Source organism: Mercurialis annua, linkage group LG3, assembly GCF_937616625.2.
Source record: "Mercurialis annua linkage group LG3, ddMerAnnu1.2, whole genome shotgun sequence".
Taxonomy (NCBI): Eukaryota; Viridiplantae; Streptophyta; class Magnoliopsida; order Malpighiales; family Euphorbiaceae; genus Mercurialis; species Mercurialis annua.
In genome coordinates this window covers 56,343,799-56,360,735 of record NC_065572.1, presented here as the reverse complement: position 1 = coordinate 56,360,735, position 16,937 = coordinate 56,343,799, and the positions used below count along the sequence as shown (strand labels likewise).

The window sequence follows — 16,937 nt, the reverse complement described above, 5'->3', positions numbered from 1 at the left end:
CGTCTCACCTCTGCTTGCTAAGCCTAGCAAGCAGGTCCCTCCTTCCCTGCGCAAGGAAGTGAGGCTGCCCCTCTTCTCTATTTATAGAGAAATGATTTGGCTAAAGTACCATTAGGTACTAGCTCAATCATGCACTTTAACTCTAATTTTAATTAGTCGTCCGTAGCCCAAACGGAGACTAATTCTAAATTCCGTCAAACTTTACCCAAAAATCCAATAAAATATAAAACGAATAAAAATATAATTTTTATTCGCATCCAACTTATATTTTATTTTAAATAAATCTCCAAAGATTTATTAGGTCTAAATCAGTCCCACTTAAATAAAATTACTACGTCTAAATTTAATGAAAATTGAACCGTAGCTTCTTCGAATTATTTCGCGAATAATGACACCAAAATTATTCGCTCGGGACTTATATATGATTTTATATTTAATTTAGACCAACTAATAACATTTAATTAGTTTATAACTGAAACTAATTAAAGTTAAAAGTTCAGGGATCAATATGGATATTTTTCCAACTTGGCGCCCACTTCTCCACCGCCTCATTCTTTTTATTTTCTTTTTATTTTATTTTTTTTAATATATATATTTATATATATATCTTAATTTATATTCGTCCATAACTCGTCAAGCTTTCCGAGTTTCGACATTCTAATTTCGGGGTTTTGTCCGAAATCTTAAACTCTCCATTTAGAGTGGTACATTGATATTTTAATTATCAATATATCAATTTATACGACACTAAAGAGTATTTTCAAATTTATTACTCCCGTTCACACTCGTTTATTAAAATTTAAATTCCCGATTTAAATTTTAAACTCCTATTATTACGATACTCTTTTACGGATTCGTATAAATTAAATTTACGTTTAAATTTAATTTACGTATTCCGAATCTATTAAATCACTTCCCGTGATTTAATAATCTTAAATAGTCAAACCTACTATTATCTTTTGACTATTAAATTTAGTCTTTCCGAATATTTTTCTTAATATTCGAACCCACAAAATATTATTTTTAATATTTTGATTACTCCAATTTGACCTCGTGGCATATTCTAATTACTTAAAATTACGGGGTATTACATTCTCCCCTCCTTATAAAAATTCGTCCTCGAATTTAAAATCTTAGCCACATAATTTTATTAACCCTTAAAATCTTTCATACCTCAATTCTTATGTTTTATGTAGCATAAGTTTATTTTTACTAGAGGTAGATTCTAAAATCCATCCTTACACTATTCGTGTACGATACACGAAATACTTATCACGACGCTAGCTCGTCGGTTGCATTTTTATGCAATTTCCTTATATGTCACGATTCATCGTGACTTGGAGTTAACACTTCACATTTCGTTATAACCTAGGTTATATTCTTTATCGTATTCCTCTTAACCTCTTAATTACTCTTACTCTTTGGATCAGTGTCTTTCACTGAATGTTCTTCGTCTGTCAACGAAGCGTAAATCCATACACTGTTCAATCGTATATACTTACACGATCTCTATCTCTTTCCACTTCTCTTTGCCTCACTTTTCTTAACACAAATAAGATATATTTCTTTGATTGCCTAATGCTTCTTATAGCATTAGTTAGTATTTAAACGATTCTCTTAATCGTATATACTATTTCAATTCCACAATTAGCATACACTTAGGGTTGTGTATAATCTTACTACTGGGTTTACCCCTTTAAGTCGTTTGTTACTTATGGGAAACAAACGATACTATCTTCTAATCATTGACCTAAAACTTCTTAGAAGTTTTAGTCGCCTGTAGACTTCTCCTTTATTGTCTAGACTCTCGTCAACTTGCTGTTATATGCAAAGTTTTGAGAGTATGAAATATATGATCTTCATCATACTGTTCATAACCATTTAAGTCCAAACTTTCCTAGTACTTAGGTATTTTGACTAATATCCTTTGACATCTTCTCATTTCCATTCTAGTTCTGGCAATATTGCCAAAATCAGTATAGTCACTGTCATTCCAGCTTGACTTACTCATCTCCTAGACATTTTTCTACCATCCTTTTCACCTCTTTCTTTATATCGTTCCCTCGATACATTCCTTTGACATCATAGTACCCTTTTCGTGGTACTGTGACAAAATAATTTACGTGATACTCAGACTATATATGTCTGGTTCACACAATCAATCGTCCTGTTTCAGTATGTCATCAACAATACTGAAATCTCAAACTTTTCTTTGCGTATCAATACTCATTACATACTCTAATTGAGTATTTCTAGTTTAAACTCCCTCTAAATTAATCACTTCATATTGGTCTCATTCTGGTTGAGCCAATAAAAATCCAAGGTTTGAGACCTTACGTCTAATACTTGACTATCAAAATTTGAATGTCTTACTTAATGGTCGCTAGCACAGTATTGTAGTATGCATATAATTTCTGCAAACCTCCACACTTCCACTGCGCTACTCTGATATACAACTCACTAACTTTCTCTTTACAGCTAGGTTGTAGGATCTCTATATGATATTCTTCTAATATCATAATCTTTTGGTTTTTACTTACCAAGCATCTTTTCCTGTCTAAAAAATCAACATCCATTAACTTTTAGTTCGTAGGTAACGTACACATATCCTACAAATAGTGTGTCTCAACTTCTATCACAATATCTCTTATCTCGTAATTAGTTCGCACTTCATATCACACTATTAGTGTCTTTCGACTGTTAGTGCGACAATAACTATTGTCAATTCCTAATCATCATTGACAATTTACCTCGTGCTTTCTCAGTCATCGAGGAACATTTTCTATAACTCAATTATGTTATATATCATAACATATCTTTACTTGATTCTTTAATACTCAGTGTACAATAACTGTTACAAGTCTTGTACACTAGTCAGTCATTCATTTAAATCCTCAAAACATACTTTCTGTTGATTTGCCTAATCAACTTTCACCCCTTTCATGGCTTAACTCTTATTACTAGTGCATAAATTTATTTATTTTTTTAAGAAAATCTTGCAACCGTCATTCGCAATACTTTGCGAAATTCAAGAAATTTACTAATTTCTGTAACCACGCTAGTTACCTTCACTTATTAACCACATCGATCTTTCTCAAATCAACTAGATATCATCTAAGATTTCTAGCGTTTCCAAATTGTCACTTACATTTGGAAATCTTAACTTAATTCTGACATTTTCTCAAAATTTAAAACACTAGTCGCACACATTGTGCATCTCCTTCCTCCATTAGTCACATATATCAATCGTCCATTAACACTTCTTCCAAAAATAATCCAGAAATAGCTTGAGTACATGTTCTTATATATCTCATAAGAACAGTTGAAGTGTTCACTCACTTCATATCCATATTAGAACTAGTAGTACTCATACTACGTTTTACAAATCCACTTAACTGATTTAACTTACGCTATCCTCACGATAGGTTATATCTTAACTTCTTTTGTGTCCATATTTTGCAAACGTGCGATACGTTTTTCTATTATATTTCTCTGTCCCCCTTCGTGCATACTCGTTTGCACACTTATAGTTGTGTCTACTATTGACACCTTCACTGTCAGCTTACCTTATCTCAATCTCAATTGAGTTTACATTAGTGACTTTACTTATATCATAGCTAGGTAAAGTCAAATTTACTGTTGCACGTATCGATAAAACATTTCCATGTTAATCTTAATATTGATACACACCAATGCAACTTATGTTTTCTCTTCTTATTCTGTAATTACAGCTTATATGATTCTTTAACATAAGCTCTTAGACTCAATACTTCTTTTCTATATACTTTGTCTTTTAATATAATAAGCGATTTACCTTTCACTCGTACGCTCATTTCATCGTAACTCGTTTCGTACGATGTTACTCTCTATATTACTTCCTTATCTCCTCATATAGATTTACTATCGGCTGTGTCCCTTCACAGGTCTACAGTCTTTTTCCTTTTATTATCGCGGAGCACTTATCTTGATATCCGGATATTTCTACTCTTAACAGGTCATTTACCTCAAACTATGGCTTACTCAGAATCTTTCATTCATTCTGATGCATAAAATTCTCAGACCTTACATCTTTGATCTGACTATCGCTACGTATTATTTCTTAGCCTTATACATATAGCCTCTTTGCTCGCAGCTAAGAGTCATCCTCAATGCTCTATAGCCACTACTACATTTAATTAACTGATTATCAACTTCTCGCTCCGTTTTCAAAACATTCAGATTAAAAATAAAACATAAGTTTCACATTTTTTTTTTCACTTTTGGTCGGCCATACTTTACACATTTATGGCCCGACTTTCAAATACATGTACTCTACATGTACATTCCGCACCAGCCAGCCAAGACTTGATAGTTCCAAGGCCCGTTATCGGAATTTTCACAATTTGAAACCACTGTTTCACAACAGTTTTCAAATTCATTTACATATCTATGGAGCTTACATTGATAATCTTAAGTTAATTAAACTCTATAATTCATAATTTCATCACTTGCACTTTTGGCTCACTGCCAAAATTCACGCAAGTTTCCCATCGTTACAAAAAAAACAAGCATCGTCTACCTCTCCGTTTGACGATCGCAACGGTTAATCTCTAGAGAACCGTCTTAGGAATATCATATTCCAAAATCAAACCGATCCAACGGTCCAATTAAAAGATATCAGGGTTTTACTACACCCTATCGGTTTTCAGACATCATCTGAAACTTACTTTATCAATACACTATCTCAATCAACTACACTCTAAATCGTGCGTTTTCCACTTATCCTTGAGTCTTCCTAAACTCAAGTTATACTAATCACTAGTGTGAAATCACGTATCTCTAACGTCTTAATCACTGCTCGATCAGTAGGTTATATCTCTTCTTTCTTACTTCTAGTGTCTCAGGGTACAATTCCCTAAACACCTTGTTTAAGGATATTCTTATCCTTAACTTGTCATAGCTCGGATATGCATTGATATCCGGATACCTGTTGTAGTTCATTTAACTACAAATAGCTGTGTACTTCCCAGTCACAACTTTATTCTCCAACTTCCACTCTTGTATGCTTCTGTTGCCCCCTCGAGAATCGCTTACTACTTGATCTCGAGTATTTACTTTTGTTACAGAGTTTTGGTCTAGGTATACTTACAAGAAAAACAAATCTGTTTGAAATATTTCAATCATCTTTGGGCCCTTTCAAAACAATTTGTTCAAAAATTCACTTTTTAAAACATCTGCATAATTGTGCACTAAGGTGATGACGTCTCATCTTTAGGCATAATTATGCTTTTAAAATCATTTAAATGAATAACCATAGCAGGTTATATCATTTGGTTTTTGTAAGTTTCCTCCTGACCCTAAACTCTGTAACCAGTAAGATTTCTCCACAACTACTCCACTTTTATGAATTCGTACTTCCTTTGTCAATCGTCTCCTTGTACAACTATCAAATGACTTCGACAGTGTCTTCACGTTATTTCCATGCTTGATATTCAAGCATCGTTATCGAATTATCTAGACGACTCGCACGCGTATATCGCAGTCTTATATCCCAAAAGGGAAGGCTGAGAACCTATGAAACATAAGAATATATGTAGGAGACATGACTCGAATCCTATGTGCTGCAGTAGTTCCTATGAGTACCTATGACATCTACCCCATACTTTATTTCCATGTATCAGCAATGTTTTTAAATTCTCAAGTCCGAGAACCATTGCATACACGACTTACTTGACACGTATCAGCAATGTTTTTAAATTCTCAAGTCCGAGAACCATTGCTCTGATACCAACTTTGTCACGACCCAAATTCATGGATCACGACCGGCGCTAGGGAATGGGAGTGGTTGCTCCGAAACCCGTAGTAAGCCTAAAATCCTTTATAAATTTTTCGCGTTTTAAAACATAATAAGGTTTGCAACCTCGTTGCATAAATACTTTAACACCTTTATTAAAAACGCGATCGTAATTCAAGACCATACATCACGTATGATCTGTTTTCAGAAAATACCGTTAAAACCTTTTCTCGTTTAACGAAAACACATTTCTGAAAACTGGGTTCTTAAAACCCCGATTGTATTTCAAGAAACCAGAACGCAAACATCAATCTCATATGACGTACATGCTCTGTTTCCAATACAATCCTAAAATGCTAAAAATATGAAACCAGTGTATCTCTCAAACAACTGGTTAAAGCATTTAAGAAAACACGCAGCTTTTCAATCATATATATATATACAGTAGTTCAAATCAGAGTTTATCAAGATAGTTTGAACTGCTGTAAATAGAAAGACAGACTTCCCAGTACCCAACTACTTGCAGCTCTAGAGGTATGACTGACATTGACTTCCAGAATTATTATGGAAGTCCGACCTCGTACTTGATTACCTGAAAAGTGAACATTGGGGAGGGTCAGAAATATAAATATTTCTGAGTGAGTCTACAATTTTACAGTTGAATATTCAAATCGCAAATACATAAACATTTGTATATGTAAAATATTACCAATTAGTCGATCCAGATGAAACCCTACAAGACAGACTATTGTATGGGTCTCAACCTACACAATATAGGCCTTAGACCGTGAACTGAATCACTGCCGTCTAAGCCGGGTGTCTGGACCGTAACCGTGAAACTGCCATCACAGTACTGCCTGTGACCGTAACCGTTACTGCCGTCTCAGACTGTTAAGTCAGGGTCGCTAGCACTTCCAACGCCCAATGACATTAACTGACCTCTATGTCAGACACAGGCTCGTATCGAGACACTACTGGTGATCACACAGTCCTATTGACAACCAATAGGAAGCTTGTTCCAATGGATCTTTCATGGTTAAGTTATACTAGTGCGATTTGTTATTTAAAAACAGTTTAAATATAAATATTCAAAAGTAAAAACCACAAAGTAAAACTCACAGTACTGTCGTCCCCATTTTTTTTAAAACGTAAGCTCCAAGCAAGCTTGTCAGTCAAACACGTTGGTGTTTGGCTCACTAGATCGACCACTCGTCGGATCTAATTAAAATTCAAATGTCAAAACACATTAGACATTGAATTTTAACTCTAGTCCTATCGTATAAACGATAGACTCAATAAACAAACTCTGACACTATAAATATCGCATATAAACTAATCTCAATATTGAACTTCTCGTTCAATATATAATACCACTCTTGGTATGGACTTATAGTCCTTTTAATATTAATCACTTTGATTAATGTAAAGCCTAGTTAAAACGTCGTATCGTTTTAACGTATAGACTTATATCATTTTAAAATGTTCACCTTTAAACATTTATTGACTGACGGTAAACACACCGTCCTACTAGGCGAAGTCCCCTCGGATTCGCCGCCTGAAAAGACCCCTTCGGAGTTGGACTACGCGTCCGTGTAGGGCCTGTACACGTTCGTGCACTGCCTGTGCACGTTCGTGCACAACCCTTGGCCAATGCACGTTCGTGCACATGGTACACGTTCGTGCACTTGGTACACGTTCGTGCACTTTTGTGTACGTTCGTGTACACCGTCAGGCCACCCTCGGAACTTCGTTCCCGGGCCGATTCCCGACGTGCTTCCTACGTTTATAATATTTTAATTTATTTTCTATTTAATCGATTACTAATTATCGATTATTACCTCGTACTACCGGACTACCGAAGAAATCGAAGTCGGAATCGCGAAATCGGATCGCGCCGCGCCGGCACCGTCTCACCTCTGCTTGCTAAGCCTAGCAAGCAGGTCCCTCCTTCCCTACGCAAGGAAGTGAGGCTGCCCCTCTTCTCTATTTATAGAGAAATGATTTGGCTAAAGTACCATTAGGTACTAGCTCAATCATGCACTTTAACTCTAATTTTAATTAGTCGTCCGTAGCCCAAACGGAGACTAATTCTAAATTCCGTCAAACTTTACCCAAAAATCCAATAAAATATAAAACGAATAAAAATATAATTTTTATTCGCATCCAACTTATATTTTATTTTAAATAAATCTCCAAAGATTTATTAGGTCTAAATCAGTCCCACTTAAATAAAATTACTACGTCTAAATTTAATGAAAATTGAACCGTAGCTTCTTCGAATTATTTCGCGAATAATGACACCAAAATTATTCGCTCGGGACTTATATATGATTTTATATTTAATTTAGACCAACTAATAACATTTAATTAGTTTATAACTGAAACTAATTAAAGTTAAAAGTTCAGGGATCAATATGGATATTTTTCCAACTTGGCGCCCACTTCTCCACCGCCTCATTCTTTTTATTTTCTTTTTATTTTATTTTATTTAATATATATATTTATATATATATCTTAATTTATATTCGTCCATAACTCGTCAAGCTTTCCGAGTTTCGACATTCTAATTTCGGGGTTTTGTCCGAAATCTTAAACTCTCCATTTAGAGTGGTACATTGATATTTTAATTATCAATATATCAATTTATACGACACTAAAGAGTATTTTCAAATTTATTACTCCCGTTCACACTCGTTTATTAAAATTTAAATTCCCGATTTAAATTTTAAACTCCTATTATTACGATACTCTTTTACGGATTCGTATAAATTAAATTTACGTTTAAATTTAATTTACGTATTCCGAATCTATTAAATCACTTCCCGTGATTTAATAATCTTAAATAGTCAAACCTACTATTATCTTTTGACTATTAAATTTAGTCTTTCCGAATATTTTTCTTAATATTCGAACCCACAAAATATTATTTTTAATATTTTGATTACTCCAATTTGACCTCGTGGCATATTCTAATTACTTAAAATTACGGGGTATTACAGAAATTATCAATTTTATGGAAGTTAAACGCTACGATTGCAAAATGGTTTTCAAATGCTATACCTACTGATCTAATATATTATATATGATGTTTTAATGTTTTTAAATCATCATTAACATACTTTGATTCATCGATTGTTGGTTTTGAATCGTTTGGCTAGTTTAGGCAATTTTCGGCAAAATTGCCAAATTTGATTATTTGAGTGCTTTGGCTTAATTTTGGATTTGACCCTAAATTGTTTTAGTTGTTATATGAGATATACCTACTGATCTATATAAGTTGTTTATATTGGATGATGTTTTAAGTTGTACATTTCTGTTAATTGCAGCAACTAACTAGTTTTGCGCTTAAGTGAGTTTTTAAGCTAAGTTTGAGTTCACTTATTTTTAAAATGGTAAATTTAGTTTATTAAAGTATCTCCGGATATAAAATGAATTGTTTTACTTTGTTTGGATGTTTTGTGGTTTTACTCTTTTGAATTTTTCTCGTCAAATACATACGGGTGCAAGAATTGAAACTGACCCGTTTGTACTCTTCTCAAGTTGAGCAAGTGTTTTATGTGGAAGATCCTAAAAATGTGAATTGGCATGTCGTTATGAGGGTTTCTCCAAGGGATGTGTATGATATGGGTAAAGAGAATGAATAAGATGATACGAACCTAGTATCTTTGAGTGATCAAGCTTTTGATGAGAATGAGCAGCCTACTTGGATTCGAAGTGGTTTCTATGAAGACGATTAGAAACTGGTATGAAGTTTTTCTACTGCTAGTTTTATTTTAGTTTTTCAATTCTCTAAATTAGTCAAATTATTGTGCAATTTAGTTCAATTGATTGATTTTGAATATCTGCGTGCTGATTAGGTTGAGGGGTCGATGACGGTTTCAACTACAAGAAAAACTAGAGATCCTTATATGATTGTCAAAGTTAGGGATCTTATTTAAGCTTCTATCAAGGAGTGTTCCTGCTCCTCAGGTACCAATGTGTTGTTATGTTACTTTAAATAATCATTTTTTGTCGTATAGATTGATGTTATTGGCTTAATGAGTTGGTCTATAATAAATGATGATAGGCTATCAAAATTTTGAATGATGAAGTGCAATGTGATATCATCAAGATTGGCAGCTTGGTTTGCAATAAGGTATTTTATTGTTATTTAGGTTAGTTTAGTTGATTCAGTTTTTAGAAGGTTGCAGTTTGATTACAGTTAGGTGTTTTGAAATTTGGTTGAGCAAATATTTAATATAAGTTTATCGGTTTGATCAATGTAACCAACTAATTCGATCGGTTCATATTGTGTTTTTAAGATTTTGTGTCTGGCAGTTTTGATTAAAGTTATTAATTCGGTCAGTTTTGTTAAAAAGATCATTTAAACCGACGGTTTGTTCACCACTACTTACAAGTTGCAATTAGAGCGCTGTTGTGACATTGCTTTGTGCTTTTATGATTGTTATAGAATGCAGCTTGTTCATGTGATTCTGTAACAAATTAACCTAATAGGTATGATGTGCATTCATATCAAATCCAATTGGGCTGAAATAATTTTTTGACTTGTAGTAATTCGGTTGATAAATTATGTTGTATTAATGCTTAGGGAAGAATCTTTCATTATATAATAAAGGGTTAATGTCAAACAAAATCACGAACTTTACATGTTTTTTCATTTTAATCACGCAGTTTAACTTTTGTCATTTTCATGCACGAACTACCACTTTTTCTCAAATTCATACACGACGCTGAGGTGGCACTCGTTTATTGGTGTAAAATGACCTCCACCTCAGCAAATTACACCAATGGATCCGTGACACCTCAGCACCGTGTATGAATTTGGGAAAAAGTGGTAGTTCATGTATGAAAATGATAAATTTACCTGCGTGATTAAAATAAAAAAATATGTAAAGTTCGTGAATTTTTTTGATATTATCCCTATAATAAACTAATAAAATCTTACCACTAAATAAAATAGATTAAATTATCACTGACTCATTGGTTCTTTCTGTTTTTAGTTCATCTATATATTAATAGTTTAGCTCAGATCAAGCTCTGCTTCTTTATGTGATTCTTGCATTGCATTTGCATGGCAGCTTAAGCAGCAGATACCGAATAATAATCTTCTCGCTGAAGCTCTCATAATCTTCAAGATTCTTTATAGTTCATACACTGAGATTAGTATTATTGCATAATTATTTTTCTTTTGTGTTTGTTCAATCATGTTATTTACATTTTCTTTAGTCTTACAACCAAATTGAAGAGTATTTAAAATGGATTGGTATAATTTGGTATGGGGGACTGTACATTTGTGTTTGGTTCTAAAATTCGCAACACATTACATTATTACTCTGTTTCTTCCCGTGCACGGTCTTTGGCCAGCTAGATAGTTTAAATGGTGTGCATTTGTGGGGTTTGCGTTGTCAGCTCTTGATTTAATATTGTAAATTTCCAGTTTAGTGATCATGGTAGCGCTAGAAATGTGCAACATGAAGTTTCATCGCATTGAAGTCAAGATTTTGGTAGCAATGAAGCTTGATATAGCCATTATGATATTCTTGTTATGGATCCTCTACTGGTAAGGTAAGTTATCATTTTCTGAAATAGTATATTACTTGAATGTGGCTCATTTTGTTTGCAAAATCAATGCATTTGTGCACTAAAACGAACACTACAGAATGAAAGCATTTACAAATTTCTGTGAATCTAAAACTATATGGCTGTGTTTTGTGTCTGATGATGTTATGTGATGTTCTGTTCTTATGATTGAAATTTAGTGTTTTGGGTGATTGTCCTTTTGTTGTGATCTGTTTACGGCCATTCTGTTTTAGTAAAAATTCATTTGAATTAATGTTACTATTTATGTGATTAAATATTGCATTTTTATTTTGTTTTGATGTCTTCTAAGAGACCAAGTGTTAAATGCAGAAAGCTGAATATAGATGATGCAGAGTCAGAATGGAATGGAATGAAATTTTACGTTTTGAACTATGAGATCAATTTGAAGATTTAGAGAACGCCAAGGACCAAAAGACGATACAAAATGAAAAAGAAAGAGATTAGCTTAATGAAAAAGTCTGAGATATTTTTTCTTTTGGTTTCTTTCAAACAAGACATTCTAAAGCTAGTCTCTCAGATGAAAATGTTTATTTGAAGGCACAGAATAGACATTATAATTGTAAATTTCTGAACTTATTTTTATTATGCAAATAATATTCAAAAAAATCCAATTTAGCTTAAAGGGACAGTCATGACCGCCCCTATAAATTGTGCCCCTATAAATTGCAACTATCCTGACAGTTCATCCAACCGTCATTATATGTAAAATTGTGGTTATTAATGGTTAGCTCGTAGAGACGGTTTTAACCGCCTCTACAAAATGTAGATACAATAAGACCTACTCCGGCGGTTGTCATAGCCATCTCTAAAATATAGCGACAGTTAAAAAAACGACTCTTTTGAGACGGTTGCGAAAACCGTCTCTATGTTTTGTAGAGACGGTTAAAACCGCCCCTAGAGTGCTTTTAAACCGCCGCTAAAGACCAGATTTGTTAAAGTGAGAAGATTTTTGTTGGAATTGTTATGAGGTTAACTCTTTTTTTTCTGAATAGCTTGGTAAATTTCATGTAGTTTTGCCATTTGATAAGGTTGACATGTCTATCCAAACTATAATATACTAGCTAAAAGTATTTAATTTTCTCCAACATCTCATTATATATTCTGAACAGAATTTTATTTTACAAGATTATCTCCAAAAATAATTTCTCCTACAAAATATTTCACACACAACTATTTAATGTACAAAACTCATCATTATATTATTTTTACCTACCAACTCATTATTTTATCATTTTACCTACCAACTCGCCATTTTATCATTTTACCTACCAACTCACCATAATATTATCTCATATTTTTACATAATTAAATTGTATTCTTTTAATTAATTAATAATGAATAATTAAATTAAAAACATGAACTTTTGTATTGCAATAATAATACTAGTTTAATAATAATCTATTTTATCAAGTAAAATATCATTTATCTTAAGTTAATATTTGATAGAATTAATTCCAACAAATAAAAAATAAAAGAAAATATTATCACATTATGAGTCACATGCCAAGCAAAGAAATAATATTAGTTTAATTATTTTATAATGATATTTTATTTTATTAATTAGCAGGTTTTGGAGGATCAGCAGCATACTTTAATTGTAGATGAACTGGGTGCAAAAAAAATGGTCATTGATGAGCAACTTACAGCTGCTACTGATCAGGATGATTAACGGGTTGCTGCTCGAATGGTTGTGGCAGCTAAGAGTGCAGTTATTGATGAACCGACATGTGCGGAACAGGGAGTTACGGAATTGACTGGTTTTACAGCAAATAATGTGGTAATAGAGGAACAGGTTGATGAACCGATAGGTGTTGAAAATGGAGCTTTGCAGGATTCAGATATGACAGAGGTGCTTGGTGGTATATCTGCAACATCTAGCAAAAAACAGAAGAAGAAAATTGATAAACTGGGAGACATTCTATCATGTTCTAATACTGAGGGGACTGGTGGTGACGACTTATCGGATGCGGATATCGCCAACATGAATAGAATCAACGGTGTTAGAAAAGATTCTTCTGAGGTATCATCACAAGAAGATAAGGTAAGCAAGACACGGCAAATCGGGCATGATCTGGGTATCTTACAACGAGAAACCAGATCAGCAACTTTGCGCAAATTGGCGCAAAAAATGGGTTCTACAACTGGAATTCAGCAAAACTAAGGTTCTTTTTCCTTTCGAGGTTTTTTTCATGTCCATGTCTTTGCCCTTATCTTTTGTTTCATGGAGTTGCAGAGGAGGTTTGTTAAACAATAGAAAGCAGAAGTTCATCCGTCAAATGGTTGCTACACACGACTTATTGTTTTTTGGTCTTGTGGAGTCCAAAAAAGAAATTGTTGACAATTTTCTTATTAACAATTTATGGCCTAACTTGGACTTTGGTTATGATTGGATTCCTTCTGTGGGTGCTTCAGGTGGTTTAGTCCTTATCTGGAACTCTGGTCTGATTAGTAATGCCACGATTACTAAGGGTTCTTGATGGATTGCACTTGATTTTGTCTTTGATTTTATTCGGTACTGACATATTCGTGTTTATGCAAGTAATACTACTTCTGAACGATTGTTATTTTGGGAGGAGCTTTCGCATCTTATGGGTTTCCAAGGAACTATTTTTATCAGTGGAGATTTTAATGAGACTCTTTTTCCAGAGGATAGGTGGAATAGTCCGGGTTTTACTCCTTCGATGTTGGCTTTTCGTGATTTTGTTAATAATTGTGAGCTGCTGGATCTCCCCCTTCAGGGAAGACACTTTACTTGGAAAAATTCAATCTCTAAGTCGCGTATAGACAGATGTTTGATTTCAGCTACCGCCGGGCCTATCTGGCCGCAAATGTCACTTACTTCTTAGCCTAGAGATCAGTCTGATCACGTCCCTATTCTTTTTCGTAGTGCTAATGTTTTTGATTGGGACCTAAGTCTTTTCGCTCTGTTGATTCTTGGTGGGAGCATGAGGATTTTAGCAGTTTTGTTGCTGAGAGTTGGGGTTTGATTTATTTAAATTCTCCAAATCTCATTCAGAGATTAAGAGAATTGAGACAAAAAATTAAAAAATGGAATTCTGACGTTTTTGGTGACCAAAATAAACGTATTAAGGAGCTTTCTCAAGAAATTCTTGTTAAGGAAATTGTTGCAGAATCTGGGTTACTCACTGAGGCTGAAAAATACGATATTAGCAAGATAAAAACGGAATTATGGACGGCTGAGAGAAGAGTGGACTCTTTATAGGTTCAGAAGTCCAGGTTGCGATGGAATGTTGAGGGGGACATAAATACCAAGTTTTTTCATAGTGTGGCTTCTACGCATTATAGAAACAACCACATTTTTTCTATTCAAGTGGGAGACACTACTTTTGTTGAGCCAAAGGATATCAGATTTCATATCAGGGATTTCTTTAGCTCTCTTTACAGTCAAAGTGATAGTGTTGCCTATGATTTATTGGGTCTGACTTTTCAAAAGTTACGGTTTCGCAGGCTGACATTCTGAATAGACTGTTCATGGAGAGTGAGATTTTTGGTGCTCTTTGTTCTTGTGGCGAAAAAAAGCACCAGGACCTGACGGGTTCAACTTTTTTTTTTTTACCGGAGAGCTTGGCCTATTATGAAGGATGCAATTGTTGATTTCTTCTCTGGGTTTTTTCGATTCAATATCTTGCCTAAAGGTATTAACTCCTCTTTCATGGTTTTGATTCCTAAGGTGGCTGGATCTTCTAGTATCAAAGACTACAGACCTATCAGTTTAGTTCATGGCCTATTCAAACTTCTTTCGAAGGTCCTTTCTCAAAGATTGGCGCCGCTTCTTGCCAATCTAATTTCTGATAGTCAACACGCTTTTTTAAAAGAGCGAAGTATTATGGAATGCTCTATGATAGCTAATGCGATTGTTCATTCAGGTACACATAGGAGGGAGAAACTGCTTGTTTTAAAACTTAATTTCCATAAAGCTTTTGACAATATTGATTAGGGCTATTTGATTTCTGTGATGCGTTGTATGAATTTTCCAGGCAAATGGATTGAGTGGATGGCTTGCTGTTTCTCTTCGGCGAACACCTCTATCCTGGTCAATGGTAGTTCGATTGATCCTTTTCCTCTCAAGAGAGGAGTTCGGCAGGGAGATCCGATCTCCCCTTATCTGTTTGTTATTGCAGTTGAAGGATTAAAATAGATTCTTGCCCGTTCTTGCGATTTGGGATTTACTCAGGGTTACTGCTATTCTACGAATCATGATCCTATCTCTCTTCTTCAGTTCGCTGATGACACTAGTCTTTTCATTCCTTTTGATATTGAGAAGCTTAGGAATTTGACACGTATCCTTCGATGTTTTGAATTGATCTCTGGCCTGATGATCAACTTTCACAAAAGCTCTATTACTGGAGTTAATGTGAATGACGTAGATTTACTGGCGGCAGCTCAGACAGTTGGATGTAAGGTTGATTCTTTCCCTATTAAGTATTTGGGTCTTTCTCTTACTAATAGAAAGCTTTCCGCTAATTCATGGGACAGTGTGGTGGAACGATTTAAGTCGAGATTGGCCCTTTGGAATGGATCTCTGCTTTCTCCTGCAGGAAGGTTAGTTCTTATTAAGTCGGTCTTATTCAGCATCCCGGTCTATTTCATGTCCATTTTTCTGATCAAGTTAGGGACTCGAATGGGAATAATATTTTATTTGCATCAGCGTGGAAATCTTGTGCGCCTCCTAAACTCAATTTTTTTATTTGGCTTGCTTTACATGGTAGGTTACCTTCTCTGGATTTTTTAGCTACCCGTTCTATAGTCTCGGTTGATAACTCTTTGCGTTCGCTTTGTGGTGTGGTGGAAACTCAAGCTCACATTCTTATTCATTGTAACTTTGCTCGAAGTGTTTGGTGTAGCATTCTCCAAAAGTTTGATATCCCTTGGCCTTTTCCAAATTCTTTTGGTGATTTTATGGTGCAATGGATTAACATTACACCAAAAGGGTCGTACTGGAAACTTTGGCAAGTTTTTTCGTTTCTTGTTTTTTAGGAGATATGGAAATGCAGAAACATCAGTCTTTCATAATAAAGATTCAAACAAGGAGACGGTGGTTTTCGACTGTTTTTCTAAGGCAGCTTTTATTTACAAATGTTGTAATAGGGAGTTCAGTTATTCAGATTTGGATTTCTTTATGAATCCTTTTTGTATTCTATTTTCGGACAATTGACTTTGTTCTTTGGCCTTTCTCTGAGTCGTAGCCTCTAGTGTGCCACTTTGAGTGTGCCACTTCTTGTGCAAAAGCTTATGAGTTAAGGTCTTTTGCCACTTCTCGTGACCTTTTATATACATACTATTCATCAAAAAAAAAATTTACTATTAGTTTTCTACCATTAGAAATTAGTATGGTTCAAATTGATTGGAATTTAAAAAAATTAGTGGATATCGAGATAGCAGCTATTAGATACTTACTTTTACATTTTCTCATGCTGATGAGTGATGATTACACTACAAGAAAAGTGAGTTTTAGCAACGGTCTATTACAACGATCATTAAAATCGTTACAATACATATACCTTTTATAACGATTATTTTAATGTCGTTTCTAAATATAAGT

General features: G+C 34.2%; 1 protein-coding gene and 1 long non-coding RNA gene across 3 annotated transcripts; both read left to right on the top strand.

The window, feature by feature from the left end:
• The first annotated feature begins 9,230 nt into the window (after positions 1-9,230).
• On the top strand, positions 9,231-10,079 carry LOC126675428 (uncharacterized). The gene is made up of 3 exons (XR_007639746.2): positions 9,231-9,516; positions 9,631-9,742; positions 9,840-10,079. It is a non-coding gene; the product is annotated as an uncharacterized LOC126675428 (long non-coding RNA).
• Positions 10,080-12,969: 2,890 nt separating this feature from the next.
• LOC126674615 (uncharacterized) lies at positions 12,970-16,575 on the top strand. Of its 2 annotated transcripts, none has more exons than XM_056105245.1 (2): positions 12,970-15,937; positions 16,105-16,575. In XM_056105245.1, the coding sequence occupies exons 1-2, from the start codon at positions 15,711-15,713 to the stop codon at positions 16,370-16,372; spliced, it is 495 nt and encodes a 164-aa protein (XP_055961220.1). In that variant the 5' UTR covers positions 12,970-15,710; the 3' UTR covers positions 16,373-16,575. The 2 variants fall into 2 exon arrangements, with proteins under 2 accessions (XP_055961220.1, XP_050225048.2); XM_050369091.2 differs by having other exon boundaries at positions 16,105-16,324.
• Positions 16,576-16,937: the final 362 nt, after the last annotated feature.